The 17,056-nt window shown below is 52.8% G+C and overlaps 1 protein-coding gene across 1 annotated transcript in view; it reads left to right on the top strand.

Annotated features, from left to right (window-relative positions):
• Positions 1-4,158: 4,158 nt before the first annotated feature.
• Positions 4,159-17,056, top strand: part of PDE1C (phosphodiesterase 1C) — a gene marked incomplete at its 5' end in the record, with an annotated part of 253,212 nt that continues 240,314 nt past the window's right edge. The window contains one exon of the mRNA XM_081147053.1: positions 4,159-4,243. Within this exon, the coding sequence (XP_081003179.1) occupies positions 4,159-4,243 (85 nt within the window). The remainder of the gene's footprint in view (positions 4,244-17,056) is intronic.

The following is a 17,056-nucleotide window of genomic DNA, read 5'->3' as shown; positions in this document are numbered from 1 at the left end:
AAAGAGTTCATGCCCTTAAACCTGCTGTAAGTGATAACACCAACATCAGACCACATGAAGAAGAAGCGTTCTTTCTGGGGCAAATCTTTAATTTATATCATTTAGAGCCCTTATGATGGGAGGGTTACAGCTCTGATCTGGGCAGGCTTTTCCCTCCGCTCTTGGCACACAGGTGTAAACTGTGCGTGCACCTGGCGACCTGGAGGTCAAATTTGGTCCAAACAGTGCAGAGGATAGGATTTCAAAGGGCCCATGTTTACAAAACTCTCTTTTCTTTCCTGACTTCATTTCCCAGAACCCCCTCTTGTGGCTTGGTGGGGTTCGATGGCTAACTGCTGGCCAATGGAATTGGGGAGAAGGGATGTGTGTTTCTTCCAGGCCTGGTCCCTAAAGTCCTTCCTCATGGTCCTGCACCCTTTCTCTTCCTTCACGTCCCAGGTATTTTGCAGAGCACTTACCATCCCAGGTACTTTGCAGAGCACCTGCTGGAGACACTGGCACCTGGGGAGGTGGTGGAGAAACTAGATGGGAGGAGCCTGGGTCCCTGAACAATTCCACAGAACAGACCCAAACCCTAGTGTATATTGGGCTTGGTAATGGTCAAGAAACAAACCTTTACTGTGGCGTCAGACATGGAGACCGTGGGCATTTGTTACAGAGGTTAGCTATGCAAACTAATAAGGATTTGGCACATAGTAGGTGTTCAATAAACATTAGTGGTGGTGTTTCTTTGGTCCCCAGGAAGCACAGAGTGTCAGAGTCCTCTCAAGGGAGTCTGAAGTGAGAAGGGTTGGCGGGGTGTGTCAGGGAAAGTCCTGAGAGGAAGTCAGGAATCAAGCAGGGAAGCCCAGCACATTGCTCTGCTTGAAAAGCAGCCACAGACAATATGTAAATGAACGGGCATAGACATGTTCCAGTAAAGCTTTTCTTGTGGACGCTGACATTGGAATTTCATAGAGTTTCGGTGTGTCCCATGACTTGTTCTTCTTTTGAATTTTTTTCAAACACTTAAAAATGTAAAACCCGCTCGGCCAGGCGTGGCTCAGCGGTTGAGCGTTGACCTAGGATCCAGGTGATCGGGGTTCGATTCCGGGTCAGGGCACATGCCCGGGTTGGAGGGCTCAATCCCCAGTTGGGGGCGTGCAGGAGGCAGGCGATCAATGACTTTCTCATCATTGATATTTCTATCTCTCTCTCCCCCTTCCTCTCTCTGAAATCAATAAAGATATATTTAAAAAAAAAAAAAAGTAAAACCCACCCTGGCCAGTGTGGCTCAGTGGTTAGTGTCACTGTGAACCGAAGGGGCTCGGGTTCAGTTCCCGACCAAGGGCACGTACCTGGGTTGCAGGTTCGATCCCCGGCCCCGGTTAAGATCCATGCGGGAGGCAACCAATCGATGAGTCTCTTTCACATAGATGTTTCTTTCTCTCCCCCCTCCCTCCCTCCCTCCCTTCCTCCCTTCCACACTCTCTAAAAATCATTGGAAAAAATATCTTCAGATGTAGATTAACCAAAAAAAAAAAGTAAAAACCCATTCTTAGCTCAGAGACTGTACAGAAACAGGTGGCAGGCTGGATGTGACCTGCAGGCCTTAGTTTGCTGACCCCTGCCCTAACCACGCGAGCATAGGCTCCACACTTCTGCTTGGCTGTCCTGGTTTAGTTTCTCTACTTCGCAGGCCTTCCTGAAGGAGCCTTTCTGCAAGAGCAACACTTCTTCTGGTCTCAGTCTTGAACTCTCTCTCCCGTGGCTTATGTAACGCTGGCATTCAGCCCCCCCGGCTTGGCGGAAGAGCCCCACACCGGGAAGGCTGCTTTAAGACTTCGCACTGGAAGCAAAGCGCTGAGTGGCTCTGTAGGTGTGCAATCTCGAAAACCAGGCAGAGAGATAATGATTCTGGGGAGAAGCGGTTTAAAAACAGTTCTAATTGCTCAGGGAGGTTATTTTTACCAGTCTTTAGGGGACAGAGAACTGATCACATTGTTGTTATTTTTATCGATCACATTTAAAAAAGCTTCTCTGCTAAGAGCGATTAAATACCAAGTTTTAATTTCACTCACTCAAGGAAAAATTTCCATTGCATTAGGCTATTTTTTCTCGATCATTTACTATAGGAGACTGTAACTCAGGGCTTTCAGGCTCCTCGTTGCATAAAAGAAGGAAAGTGCTTCTGCTAAAGGTTTGGGAAAGTGGGAGAAATACAGGGAAATGGGAACTATAAGAAACTCTTGGTGGTTTACCATAGTAAACATATATAATATGATGTGTAATATATTATATGTAGAATTTTCTTATACAATTAATGGTGATAATAATAAAAAATATTATTGTCACGGAGAGGAATTTCCCACAGCATCTACGTAATGAAATTGGGAGTCACCTGATGCTTGCAGTAACTGAATGCCCAGTGCGTACCCAGCTTTCACCCAGTTCCTCTGCCTCCTCATTGTAAGACGCAGAAAGCAAGGTTCAGGGATGCCTCGCACCTCGCTCACGGTCATCTAGATGATAAGTGGTGGAGCCCAATTTCAGGTCTACCTGTCCACAGAGCCCTCGTCACGCTTCCACGTTGTAACCTTTTTCAGTCTCAAGGAGCACCTCAGGGCATGAGCACCCCCTGACTCCCGGGCTGAGAGGTACCATGGTACCCGTGACGCCCATTGCCTCTGGATCACTCAATCTTGCCGTCAACCTAAGCAAACTATCCATGTGAGTGTGGTCCTAAGTCTTCCCAGAGAGAATTTGTCACTAACTACACATGATATTAAAAAACACTCTTTCTCTAAAAATACACGGTCAATGGAAGAAGATTCCATTCCCGAGACATTCACTAACCTGGGTTCCAGTGGGCTTGAGGGTTTTACGGGTCCCCTGAAATTTTATGTAGAATCCTGCACATGGGTGCCCATGTGCCTTTTTTGGGGAGAGGGTTTCTAATTTCAGTTAGATTCTGGACCCACCGCTCCCTAAACTCAATTGGAACCAGTTAGAAACATGCCTAATTGACTCTCTCAATACTGACAAGCGTTTGTTAATTGTGTCAAATTCCGTCACAGCAAATGAGGTTCAATGCACTGTAGTCCCGCAGTAGCTTGGGCATAGATGGCACCGTCATCCCGAATGTGACACGGGGTGGGCCCTGGTTCCAGCCCCTGACACAGAGCCATGCAATTATAAAAGTATGGTAACTGCTCGCTGGTCGGAGGGGACGGTTTTCCCCTGCATGCACCTGGCCTGACTCAGTCATTTCAGGTCCTGGAAGGACGAATGACTGCTGTCCTAAAATGAAACACCGAGGTCCAAACGCTGCCACCTCCCAGCTGTAGGACCTTCGTCAAGCCTCTTCGGCCCGGGTTCCTTTTTTGCAACGACAGCGTTAGCTGCAGGGTTGGTAACATCGCGCCGCCCCACGGCGCCCAGCGGCGCTCGGGCTGAGCCGGGCTGGGACGCGCCGGGACGCGCCGCGGAGGGCTCGGCGGGGCTGTAGATGGCACACGGCGGGGCCTCGGCGCGAAGGCCGGGCACTCTGATGACTGTCTCCCGGCCGCGGACAGGGGAGCAGTGACCTCCTCGGGGCTCCAGGCCACTCGAGGGGACAGCTGCTGGGAGGAAGTGGGCGTGGCGACCGCCCCGACTTCCTTGTTTGGAGTAAACTTCGGCGGCATCTGCCCCGCGCGGCTGCCGCTCCATCTGCTGATGTGCTTGCTGGGAGCTCGCCCGCCTGCCAGAGAAAACATCTCCAAGCACGACGCCCAGTCGGAGCCGTTCCCTTGGGTCCCCAAACCCCACCGGCCTCCAGAGAGGCGCAGGCGAAGCTGAGACGGAAAACAGACGTGCCCGCGGCGCGCGGGTTTCCGCGGCTCCAGGAGACGCGGGTGCGGAAGGCGCGGATCCCGGCCCCCGACGCGCGGGTGCGCGCCTCCGTCTCCGCGCTCCCCCAGCACCTGGAAGTGCGCCCCGGCCATGGGGCAGTCGCCGCGCTGCTGACTCGGTGGCGCGCCTGGAGCGCTCGCGGACTTCGCGGTCCCCGCGCCCGCAGCCTGCAGCCCGCGCCGACCGGAGGGGACCCGCGGGGACCGCGCGGCGCTGCGGGGCAGGGGGCGCGGCCGGCGACGGGAGGGGCGCGGGGCTCCGCGGCTCCGCCACCGCCGCTGAGCCATGACGGACGCCAGCAGCAGGAAGGAGGGCTTCAAAAAGTGCCGCAGCGCCACTTTCAGCATCGATGGCTACAGCTTCACCATCGGTGAGAGCTCCCCACCCGCCACTCGGCCGGCGGGCGCCCTTCCCGGCGGGGCGGCGAGGGTGCTTTCTAGTCGGGGCGCTTTCTAGTCGGGGCGCTTTCTAGTCGGGGCGCTTTCTAGTCGGGGCGCTTTCTAATCGGGGTGCCTTCTAATCGAGGTGCCTTCTAATCTAGGTGCCTTCTAATCGGGGTGCCTTCTAATCGGGGCGCTTTCTAGTCGGGGCGCTTTCTAATCGGGGTGCCTTCTAATCGAGGTGCCTTCTAATCTAGGTGCCTTCTAATCGGGGTGCCTTCTAATCGGGGCGCTTTCTAGTTGGGGTGCTTTCTAATCGAGGTGCCTTCTAATCGGGGTGCCTTCTAATTGGGGTGCCTTCTAATCGAGGTACCTTCTAATCGGGGTGCCTTCTAATCGGGGTGCCTTCTAATCTGGGTGCCTTCTAATCGGGGTGCCTTCTAATCGGGGTGCCTTCTAATCGGGGCGCTTTCCAATCGAGGGAGCGGGGCGCGGGGCGAGGCCGGGCTGCCAGGCGCTCGCGGGGCGGGAGCCGGGGGACTGGCGACAGGGCCGGGCAGCCGCGAGCAAGTGGCCCGGTGGCGCGCGCGCCTGGGGCTGTCCCCGCGGCGTCCCTCCCCGGTGTGCGACCCTGCGTCCCGCAGAGGCCGTTTCAGGAGCCCACCTCTCTGAGGGGCTCGGTTTCCTCGCGGTGATTTTAGGGACTCGTCTCTGGAGGGGAGGGACAGAGACAGGGACCTGGAGGCCGGGAGGTGGGCATAGGAACAGCCAGAGGGAGCTCAGCGACGGAAAGGCGCCGGACAGGGCGGACAGTAAGACAGACAGACACGCAGAGGGACACAGACAGGCAGAAGGACAGCGCCGTCTAGGCACAGGGACGTTAATGGAGACACCGAGACACCAGGTTAGAAATACAGAGACAGGTGCGGGGACAGAGGCTAAGAGGGGAGTGAAGGAGGGAGGCTGAGGGTGATGGAAACTCGTAGGGGGTGGGAGAGAGCGCATGGAAATAGACCCCACAGAGGGAGGCTGGCCACAGCTTCTGCAAAGGGAGAGGGGGGAGGGAAGAGAGAATGAACCCAGGCCGGAGGGTGCACCAGGGAGCCAAGCATTGGAGGAAAAGCTGCCTCCTGTCCTCTGCACTCCCAGTGGCGCCCTGTTTCCTTTCCCTGCTAAACCCTTTGCCAGGCGGGGTACCAGGCGGGGCTGGGGGCATCCTCATGGGGATGAGAGGGAGCAGGACCCGGGCCCACCCTCTGGAGGATTTCTACAAGTACAATTGCTTGGTCCCAGAGCACGTATAGTTCTAGGGACTTTAAAACATTGTTTAACCACCCTCTGGAAATCCCAGCCCACACTCCCACCAGCAATCCGCCAAGTCACTCACATAGTCTCCTGAGGACAGGGCACTATAATTTTTAAAAAAGTTGCTGGTTTGAGAGGTGGAAGGTAGTAGCTCACCGTCACGTGTATTTTCTTCCGTCGTAAAATTGCTTTTTTTATGTTCTTGGCCTGTGTGTTTTTCCTCTGGGGAGTTTATAATTTATTAATTTGCAAGTACTCTTAATGGGTATACTAGATATTAATTATATGTGCAATCAACATATTAATTATATAATATACAGTTATTACTAGATATGAATTACTATACTATATATTATGTAATTACTATATATTAATCACATAATACTTATACAATTAATATATATTAATATGTACATATAGATACACATGTATTTATGTCTCTGCGTGTGTGTATGTACCTTTCGAGTGCTGTCTGTCGCCTGGATTACAGATACTTCTGAGGACTCATTCCCGCGTCGTCAGTGTGGGGCACTGGTGGTCAGGACTTGCTCTGAGAACATACGGGTGTCTTGTAGCCCACACCTGTGGCTGCCAGCTTGTCACACAATTTCATCAGGGAGCAGTAGGTGGACAGTCCCCCTCCTCTAAGTGAAAGAAGGAGCCTGAGGAGATCCCGGTGGTCCCCAGAACTCCCCTTTTCTCAGGCATCTGACACTGTCATCAGGAATCACTTCCCCTGCTAGTCTGATAACTATGCAGAATCTCCGGGTCAGAGCACGTGACTGAAGGAATTCACATTATGGTACCGGCAGCTTCAGAGATGAGGACAGTCGGGGTCTTGGGAGCCCTGCAGGAGGGGCAGTGTGACCCACCCCTGTGGCAAAGCCAAGAAGAAACTTTCCTTGGAGGGCTCCTGATAAACCTTCTCTCTGAGAGTGGACATTTCTGGGCTAAGAGGAGGCATCCACTCTTGGTTCAGACTGGGCAGGGAGAAGGCTTCAGCTATGGTTCCCCATCAGGGGTGATACTCCCCAGGGGGTGTATTATATGGGGCACTTGGTAGTCACCATGCTGGGTGCTGGAGAAAGTCTCTACAGTGAGCAGAAGTCAGAAGAGTTAAATGCTTTGCAGGGGGTGGGGGGCGGGCACACAGGGAGGAATTACCCTAAACATCAATAGCATCCACATGGAGAAACACCATGGGCGCCCCTCTGACACGCAAGCCTGAGCTGGCCTTGAACTGGCTCACAAACTGGCCTGGGCCCTGACCGCAGGGACTCTGGGACCCTGAAGGTCAAGGCTGCACTGAGAATAGGTAGCTGTGGGCTGTGGACCAGGCACTGAGCTGGGTGCTCTACTCAGTTCACTGGATTACCTTTTACAGTGACTATGAAAGGGAGCTATTATGACCCCGGTTTAGGAGAAGAAACTCTTCCCGAGAGGAAGTAATTTGCTGAAAGTCACGAGCTGCTAGTGGCAGAGTTGAGTTGAAACCACCGCCTGCCCTGACTCCCAGCCCAGGGTTTACCCCAGGCCACGCTGCCTCCCACAGTGGACTTTATTTGTGCCTGAGCCTCGGGACCATCCATGGTCTCCATGAAGAGAGATCTGGGAGTTTGCACTAAGCCGGCGCAGGCTGGGGCAAATCCAGAACGAGCCTGCTTCCCGGGGTGGGGCTGCTTCCCAGGGGATCAGGTTGAAACAAGGTTTATTCCCTCTCGGGCTCCCCTGTGTCCCAGGGCAGACGGACTTGGGTCCTCTTTCTATCATTTTCTTGGGTCATGAGGTCAGGTATGTGGTGGAGAGGTCTTGGAAACACGTCTGCGAGGCTGTAGATGTGCCACATCCACAAAGTGCGGACGGTCACGGAGCCTCCAGGACTTGACAGGTCTCTCCCTAGGAAACCACCGAGCTAGGACTGTAGCAAATGGTTAGAAGGATGGGCAGAGCGAATGGCCGGGGCAGGGGGAGAGCCGTAGCATCTTTGTTTCCCGAAGAACAGTCCTTGTCTTTCGGGGTTTGGATGCCTGTCTGGGTTTGTATTAAGTCGGTTCGTGTATTCTTACTTTCTCCACGAGGCTGCCCGAAATACAAACACACACTCTTCCCCCCAAAAGTGAAGTATGTCTGCAAGACACAAAGCAGTTTAACCACCTGAGTGGGCCTCGCTCGATCTCTTTTGGTTCTCATTTTACAGATGAGAAAGTGGGGCTCAGGGAGGGCCCCCATTTCCCTTCTCCCCACAGTGATGACTGCCTGGGTGTCAGAAGGACATGGGTGGAGCCACGGCCGGGAGTATGTGCAGTTGGTGGGGCGTAGAGCAAAGAGCTGCTTCCTTCAAGATGAACCTGGCCCAGGGTGTTGTGGAAAATTCTAGCCTGTACTGAAGAGGGGTTGCTAGCAGAGGGATGCGTTTCCTGTAGCAACTGCCACTGGCTCCCTTGCCGCTGTTTCTCTCTGTGAGATTGTCCCAGAGGAGGAAAAATAAGGGGCCTCGAGGCGGCAATCGGAGGCCCAAGGGGCTGGAGTGAGGGCTCCCTGCCCGGCCCTTGGACAGCCGGGAGCTGGGAACCCACGTTGAGTTGGGAGGTCTGCTGGCAGACACTCCTCCCAGGGGGGCTCCGGGCAGGGCTGTGGGTGGTCCAGGCAGGGTGACCTGGCTGCATGCCATGGGGGTGCGGCCCACGCTTGAGCCCAGGCACAGAGGCCCCGGCCTCCCTTGGTGCATATGGCTGAGGACTTTCTCGGCCCAGACTGGCCTTGGTGCTCTCTCGGCCATTTGTCTTGTCTGTGCCGGTGGGGGCAAGGCCTCTGGGCATTGTATGCCTGCTTGGGGGTGATGGGGGGAGCAAAGAACCAAATAGGGATCTAAGGTGAAATATTCCACAGCTGCCCGTCAGTGCCACCTGCCCTGACTCCGCTTCCTCCTCACATCTCTCTGAAGACTGGAGCAGAGCTGGGTGGAGCAGCACGCCAAAGGAGGGGTTGGCATCCTGGGGCTCGAGGTCCCTGCTCCGACCCTCGCCTCTGCCTCCTAGCCCCCATTCTGTCTCTTGGGCAGCCACTTCCCCTCTCTGAGTCTCAGTTTCCCCATATGTGAAGCGGGAGCGTGATCCTTAGCTGTAGAGCTGTGGTGAGGGCCAAGGGCAGTGCAGGAACATTTGCTTTGTCAACTCTAAAATGCCTTTAACATGCTTTTTGTTATTAGGAAAACTTAATACTTGTTAAATGTGCCTTTAGCTTGAGGAATGAGGCTGTTACAGTGTGGTGGTGACTGTCACCCTGCAATCCGAGTGCACGGTTATAGGGTGCCTAGCAGCTGAGAGCTCGCAATTGTGGTGAGGAACTCTGGGCTTTGGAGTCACACAAAGACTTACCTGGCCAGGAAGGGCATTTAGCCTCAATTTTCTTTTCTGAATATAGGGGGCTGGTGACCCCTTCCTCATGGGGGAAGCGAGGTGCCATGCACAGTGCCTGACTGTCACCCGGTGCGTGTTAGCTCAATATCCCTTCCCTTGACCTGAAATCACACTGTGGCCAGAGCTGGCTCTTGTGTGAGTGGGTGAAGGTTGTGGTGTGATCTCTCTGTCTCCCTGTCTCTGTTTCTGTCTCCCTCCCTCCCTTCCACTCTCTCTAAAAAAGTCAATGGGAAAAATATTCTCAAGTGAGGATTATCAACAACAAAAAATATATAAAAGCACTAATTCCATTCATGAGAGCTCCACCCTCATGACCTAATCACCTCCCCAAATCTACACCTGCAAATGCCATCACATCACAGTGGGCATTAGGTTTGAATCCATGAATTTTGGGGGGACTCACACACTCAGTCTATAGCACTATTATTACTGGAAGTTGAACATTTGCTGAACAGGCACTGTGGGAAGGTAGGGAGAACCATGGGGGGAAATGCACAGTGTAGTGGAAAACACAGCTGGAGTCAGAATCAGATGGGGTTAATTCCTTATTAACTTGCTCTGTAGTCCTGGGCAAGTACTTAACATGGGCCTCAGTCTCTCCATCCATAAAGGAACTAGTCGGGTAAGGAAATCTCTGTGGCTCCTGCCACTCCCAGAAGGAGGTGAGCTTTGAGTCCCAAAGGCCTCAAAGCTGCCCCAGAGTGGGAAGGTGAGGGGAGTGGCCAAGTCAGGTGCACTGGGGATTTCTGGTGAGAGATGCTTTGCAAAGTTCAGGGCAAAGTGGGGGCCGATTGGATGTAGGACTGGCTGAGAGCTTGGAGTTGAAATTATTCTTGAAGTCAGTAGGCTAGATTTTGTGTACACAGCTCTGTATAGTCATTCTTGCTCACAGGGGAATTTGATAATGTCACATAATAGAAAAAAATATATGTTGATCTCTGTCACAGGTTCCTGGCACAGAGCTCCTAAAATGCTTGTAACATCCTAGGTGATCAGAGCACCAGGAGCATCTTTTGTCCTAATGAGGGACTCTGGGTAGCTCCTGGACAGGAGCTGGTCACTGAAAAGGCCAAGCCAGAATTAGAATCTTGGCATTTTCAGCCATTCCCCTCACCCCCACCTTCTCCAGAAAAGGGAGAAGGGCTGGAAATGAAGCCTCCATAAAAACCCCAAAAGTATGGGTTTGGGAAGCCGCCAGGTGGGTGGATACATCCACATACAGGAGGGTGACACACCCCAACTCCCCGGGACAGAAGCTCCTGTGCTCTGAACCCTCCCCGAGCTTGCCCTGTATTCAGCTATCTCCTTCATCAAATCCTTTCACAGACTCGTAAATGTAAGTGTTCCCCTGAGTTCTGTGAGCTGTTCTAGGAAATAATCGAGTCCAAGGGGGAGGAGGTCATGGGAACCTCCGGTGTGTAGCCGAGTCGGACAGAAGTTGTGGGAACCTGGGGACCTTGTACTTGAGATTGGCATCGGAAGTGGGGGGCAGTCTCTCACGGGACTGAGCCCTTCACCTGCGGGATCTGACGCCGGCTCCAGGTAGATAGTGTGAGAATTGAGTTAAATTGTAGGACACCCAGCTGGTGTCCCAGAATTTCATGGTGGGGAGAGAACCCCACAGCTTTGGAGACCAGAAGTGTCAGAAGAGAAGTGTTCTGTATGAGGAATAAAGGAGGGAAGGCCGGAGTTTTCCCCTGATACAGATCATCACTGAACTAGACTCAAGGAAAGAACCAAAACGTCAGCATGTAGCCGCCTGCGCCTTCCGGCCGTTTCCCTTTATGACATCAAATTCCAGTGGGAAATGGGGGAATGAGGGAGATTTCCCAGTGTCTCTGCTGGCCTGCAGGGCTAGTCTAGTTCCATTCCGATATGACATGAAGCCTTATGACTTTTAATTCGTGTTCCTCGACTTGTTTGTCATGAACAATCAATGTGACTATAGGTAATAGTATGGACGCACCTGGCACGCGTGGGTCCTGCTGGATGTGAGAGCTGGTATGTGCAGAGGTGACGAGTGTGAATCCCGGAGCTTGATGGCCTCAGTTTGAATTTTGGCTTCACAGTTTATTTGCTGTGTGGTCTTGGTCAAGTTACTTAGCCTCTCTGTATTTCAACGTGTTCATCGGTTAAAAGAAGATAATTGTATAACCTGCTCTTAGGGTTTCAAAGGATGAGATGAGTTAATGTACATTAAGCACTGGGAGCAGCACCTGGTATATAGTTAGAGGTAAATGTCTGTTGTAATATTATTTCCATAATAATAATATTATATATTCATAATATATACTCACAATCATATATTTCCATAATATTATTAACATGAAAATAATAATAATGACAACCAGCTCTGAGTCTTGCTGGACCAAACACCCACATATACTGGTCCTTGAGGAGCTGTAAGGATGACCTTGGTCTTCTACTTTCATTGTTCAAGATTTGCCCTTCCTGCCAAAGGGCATTTACCTTTATGTCGTTGGGCGTCGGTGTCCGATGCAGTACAGTTGTTCCTGATGAATCCATGGTGGACCTCCACATGTTCCCATCTCCTCAACCGGTTAATCATCTTTCAGGATTCAGTGTGTCACTTGTGATGGCTTTGCGAAGCGAGTCCCTTTTTAGATGCTCAGCTCTCTCTCCTTCACCAGGAGGCTGGGTGGGAAGGGACGTGGTGCGGAAGACCTGGGCTCTAGACCCAGTTCCGGGGGCTCCTGTCCCTGGGCTTGTGGAGACCTCATTAATCTCCTCGAGCCTCAGGTCCCTCATTTGTCAGCGGGGACACCACCTCCTTCTTTGCTGTGTTGTTGGAGAGTTCAGTAGGATGAAGAATGTAGGAACCTGGCCCCCTCTGGGTGCCCAGCGACTGGTGGCTGTTGGTTGAGATGATGGAGCGGCTCTGAAATCAAGGGAGCGGGCAAGTGTCCCAGACCCACAGCTGCTTCCCTGGATGGAGCTCACCAGCCTGCCCCCTGGCTGCCTCCCGCAGCCCCCCGCCAGCCACTTATGTCAAGTGCTGGCTCGGCTGCCAGGCTGTCTTTGTTTTGGTGTAGGATTTCCGACCAGGCCTGGAGTCTGGAGCTCCTGCCTCACCCCTGCCAGGGCTTCCAGCTGGGTCTGGGTAATTGGTGCCAGCTGCTCTGGGAAGAGCCGGTTGGCACATCCTGTGCTCTTTGGCAAGCAGGCTCCAGAGTGTGGCAGGAGGTTGGCCTTGGTCTTCCCCGAGAAGCCCTGGGAGCGCTTGGAGGCAGAGTCACTGGCAGTTGTTTTTTTTTTTTTTCAAATATGCTTTTATTGATTATTTTAGAGAGAGGAAAGAGAGAGGGATAGAAAGATAGAAACATCGATTGGCTGCCTCCTGCACGTCTGGCACTGGGGATCAAGCCCACACCCCGGGCACACATCCTGACTGGGAATTGAACCTGGTGACCTCTTGGTTTATGGGTCAGTGCTCAACCACTGAGCAACACCGGCTGGGTGGCAGTTGGTTTTTACTTGTCGGAGGGCAGCATCTGCTGGCCGGAGGTCCAAACCACTTGAGACGACGCCATGAGTACTGGCCCACACATGCCGTCACTAGGGTTTGTTCCTCTGCGAGGAAGTCACAGGAACTGATTTGATGACCCTGCCTTTTCTGGCTCCTGGTGCAGACACCTGGGCTCTCTCTCTTCTCGATAACAGCGTAGAGCAAGCAGCTCAGGTGTGACTCCATGGGCTTGGGAAGGAGAGAGAAGGAGCAGTTATCTTGGACTTGCATCACGAATACCTGCTAGGATTGGCTTAGCCTGAAAAAAAGAGCTTTTTACAGGTGGTCTAATTTAGCTTTTACAAGTGAGGTTACAGATGGAGCAGGGACTGACGAGTGAGGGCTTCAAAGCAGGTCTTCAGAGTTTGGGTCCAGGGCTCTTCCCTTTTCCCCTTTTTGTTTATTTTTCACTGGGGGGTGCTCTGTTGGACCCGCCAAATTGCATATTTTACTCACCAGATACCCTGACTATTGGGGATCATCTCAAAGAATGGCTGTTGTGCTTGTGGCGGGAAGGCCAGAAGTTGAGTTGCTGAGCTCTGAAGCTCACCATTTACGAGGTAGTGAGCTGCTCTCCCCACCTTCCTGGACCTTCTTTCTGACTCTTGTAAATAATAATAATAATGTCTGCATTCGATAGGACACACGTTAGGTGCTGGTCCAGTCTCAGAAACCTTAATTCCTCTCCCTTCCCCGCTCTTCTTCCTTCCCTCCTGCCAAACCTGGGGGTGCTTCGGCCCTGGAATCGCGGGAGCGGAAACCTCCCGCCCTTGGGAAGCTTTGTCTCCGAGAGGCCCCAGGAGGAAGCTGCCCTGATTTCCCTGCCTCTCGGGCCCAGGGAGCCAAACGAACGCAGTGGGATTTAGGCGGCGAGTGGGAAAGTGCCTAAATTTTTACTTTAAAGTCATTCTTTAACCATTTTATTTTAAAGTCATTGTTTTACAATTTCCAAGAAAGGCTCACTGTGCCCAGTGACTCATCGCTCTTTAGCAGTTGGAAATTGCGTTTGATTTTCTCCTGCTTCAAGACTGTGTTGAAGGGGAATCCAGCCTCTCTTCACGGGGCCCCGCGGGACTGTGAGCAGAAGCAGATCCCAGCCACCTGCCGGCCCTGGGGAAACCCAGCTCTCTAACAAGACACATGTTGTTCCTTTCCCATCGCGAGGCCGGCTGTTCAAGACAGTGAAATGCTTAAACGAGGCAGAATTCGGGCCAGTTGTGTGGGCCTGTGCGTCTGGTCTCAGCGACTATTTCGAGGGGCTGTTTTCACTATACAGCCCTTCTGTAGGCTGCTCCCCCCGTTGATGATGATGATGAGGCCTTGCCGTTTGTGAGGCACTTTCGCCAGGGTCCACTCACTGATCCTGTCTGCAATCCTGCAAGAGGCCCGTGAGCAGCTCCGTTTTACGGGTGCAGAAGCGGGGGCTTCAGGAAGTCACAGAGACCACTTTCAGAACCAGGACTCGGGTCCAGTTTCTACAGTGCCGAAAGCTCGGGCACCTCAACCGGAAATCTGGGGCCCCCCTCAGGTTCTTTTTCCCTGTGTCCCCATGCCCACCTCATCTCACTAGTCATCAGGGCTCTAGATTTTCTTCTCCAAACCCTTTCCTGCTCATAGTTTCCCCTCCGTCTCCTTTGCTTTCCTCAGGCCCTCCTCCTGTCTCACTGAGTCTATCTCGATACTCCCGAGTGGTCTTGCTGCCCCTCTCTCAACTTGCCTCCCCTCCAAACTCCTCTCCAGCTGGAACGTTCTTTTGGACACAGCTGATCCTGCTGCCGTCCAGTTTAAAACCACACGGTGGCTTCCCACTGCGGGCAGGATCAGGTCTACATTCCCGGATAGGGCTCACGGGCCTTCCATGACCTGGTCTTTGCTTTTGTCTAGGCTCCTACTTTGTAGTGTCCCTGCTTGCCCACGATTGTAATCGGTCTCTTAAACGTTCTTTATGGAGTGCCCACCACGTGACAGCTGTGGTGTTAGGCACTAGGGATCCAGTGTGAGTGAAACTGCCCAGCCCAGCAGAGCCCACAGACATGAGTGCTACGCCTTCTATTGGAATGGCCGGGGCGCCCGACAGTGGGATGGAGCCTAGTCTGTGGGATTGGGGTGGGCGTCCCTGACGAAGGGGACGAGGGAGTATCCAGGTGGAGCAGACAGCCTGTGCAAAGGCCCTGTGGCCGGAGGGTGGGTAGAGGAAGGCTACGAATCAGGAAGAGGCTGGAGAGGTGGGCAAGAGTTCTTTTTTTTGGTTGTCAATCCTCACTCGAGGCTATTTTTCTCATTGATTTAGAGAGAGTGGAGGGAGGGGAAGAGAGAGCGAGAGAGTGGACTCACCGTTTCCTGCCTCTCTTCTCTTCCCCTCTTACTTCAATTCTCTTCACTCACTTTTATCGAGGTGTAATTTATATACCATAAAATTCACCCATTTTAAGGTACAGTTCATGATGTTTGGTACATTTTCAGAGTTGTATCATCATGATGTATAACCGCCTCTTTGTTTTACGCTGAATAGTGTCCGTTCCGTGCACATACACGGTTGTTTGTCCCTTCACCCCTTGGTGGACACGATTTGTTTCCAGTTTTGGCTGTTTGTGGCCATAAACATTCCCGTACAAGTTTTCATGCACATTCATTTTCATTCTCTTGGGTAGACTCCCAGGAGTGGAACTGCAGGTTGTAGAGTGAATTCGTGTTTAACTTTGAAGGAACTGCCAAACTGTTTCCCAGAGTGGCTGCACCCACCATTTTACAGTCCCACCAGCACCCTATGGGAGCCCTTGAACCGAGTTTTAAAGAATTAGCTAGATGGGTGATTTTCAGGGACTTCCAGGGCGGGGCTGGCTGGGTAAGAACCAAACGGGGAGCTTGTTAAAGATTTCTGAGCCCCAGGCTTTGGTTCTATAGCTATGAGCGGGGCCCAGGCATGTGCGGTTTCAGGAAGTTCTCTGAGTACCTCTGCTGTGTGGCTTCTTTTGGGGGCCCTGGAACTGGGTGAGGCTGAAGATGGGATGGGCAGGGGAGAGATTCTGGGGACGTTTAGGCAGAGCAAACGGCATGTGTAAGAACACCAGGGCCTGTTCTTGTTGTGACTGGCAGGAGGAGTGGCTGGGCAGAGAGGCAGCTTTGCGTTGGTCCCGTGGAGACCAAAGGAGGGACCAGTTAATTCATCGACCTACCCATCTAGTTTTCTGTGCATTTTTTTTTTAGGGGACCTCACTTTTTTTTTTGAGTACCAGAGCTTTATATTTAATTTTCAACACCCCTTTTTATTCATCATTATTCTCAGTTTACGGGTGAGGAACCTGAGGCTCAGGAGGTTAAGCAATAGAGGCGGGACTTGAACCCAGGTCCACCTGGCTCCTAGCATCGGAGCAGCCTGCCCGGCTGTGTGCGGGGCGCTGTGGGAATCCACGCTCGCTGCCCGAGAGCCCGTCTCCACTCTGACTTCGCAGTCGATCCCTGGCCTGCTGCGCACTCACTGCTGTTTGCGCCCCTTTTCCACGGCTTAGAGGTGTGTGAGGTTTTCTCTCGTGGAAACGACAACATTTAAACATTCTAGGGAGATGCAACGTCAGATCCCTCAGTGAGACGCGTGAGGCTGGTCTGCGACAGCGACAGTGAGTCCTCTGGCACTGCCCCCCCCCCCCCCCCCCCCCCCGTTGCTGGAGGCTGCGCTTACAGACTGTGCCGACACTTGACCCGGGTCCCTGGGGGCTGTCAGCCTGAGCTCTGTCCGCACCAGGGGGGACGGGGGGCCTCTGAGTGGGGCGCAGGGATTCTGTGGACGGGCTGCTTTCGGAGTTGGATGCGTGATGGGGGGAAACTTGTAGTAATTACCGAGCAGATGCCCTTAATGAGGCCTCGGCTGGTTTCCAGCTGGCGCTGGAGCTCCTCACTGGGACCTGGGACGGGAACACTGCAGCCGCCGGATCATTACCTGACGTCACATCCCCCCTTGTTGTCATAGCAGCTGTAATCATCCCCCCGAAGGGCCCCCCAGGGCGATGGGAGCCACGGCGTGTTCCGTTAGTGGGAACCGTGGACCTTTCATGCCGAAGAGGAAAGGAATCAGCGCGCCAGTGCTTCTGACCAGAAAGAAAAGCCGAGCGACTGTCAGCCTGATGTGACTGCCGTCGATATTGTTTTAACGATTATCGTGCAGGTCGCCCGTGTTGATTGTGGAAAAGTTTATATAATAAAGATTGGAAAAGAGCATGAAATCCTACTTGCAATACCAACCCGTACAGAGAATCACTATTAATGTTTTGATAAATACGTGTTTCTGCTTGAATTTTAACACATAGGTACATTCGTTATTATTTTTCCAAATACGGGACCATTCTGTGTTGTTGTTTCCCCACCTAACAATGTATAATTAATATCACTTCATATCAATAGTCTTTTTTTTTTTTTTTTAAAAACCTGTTGCCTGGCCGGGCGTGGCTCAGCCATTGAGCGTCGACCTAGGATCCAGGCGATCGGGGTTCGATTCCCGGTCAGGGCACAGGCCCGGGTTGTGGGCTCCATCCCCAGTCGGGGGCGTGCAGGAGGCA

The sequence above is a fragment of the Miniopterus schreibersii genome (assembly GCF_964146895.1).
Source record: "Miniopterus schreibersii genome assembly, chromosome: 9".
In the NCBI taxonomy this organism is placed as follows: Eukaryota; Metazoa; Chordata; class Mammalia; order Chiroptera; family Miniopteridae; genus Miniopterus; species Miniopterus schreibersii.
Note: the sequence above shows the minus strand (reverse complement) of the source record. Positions and strands in the feature narration are given on the sequence as shown.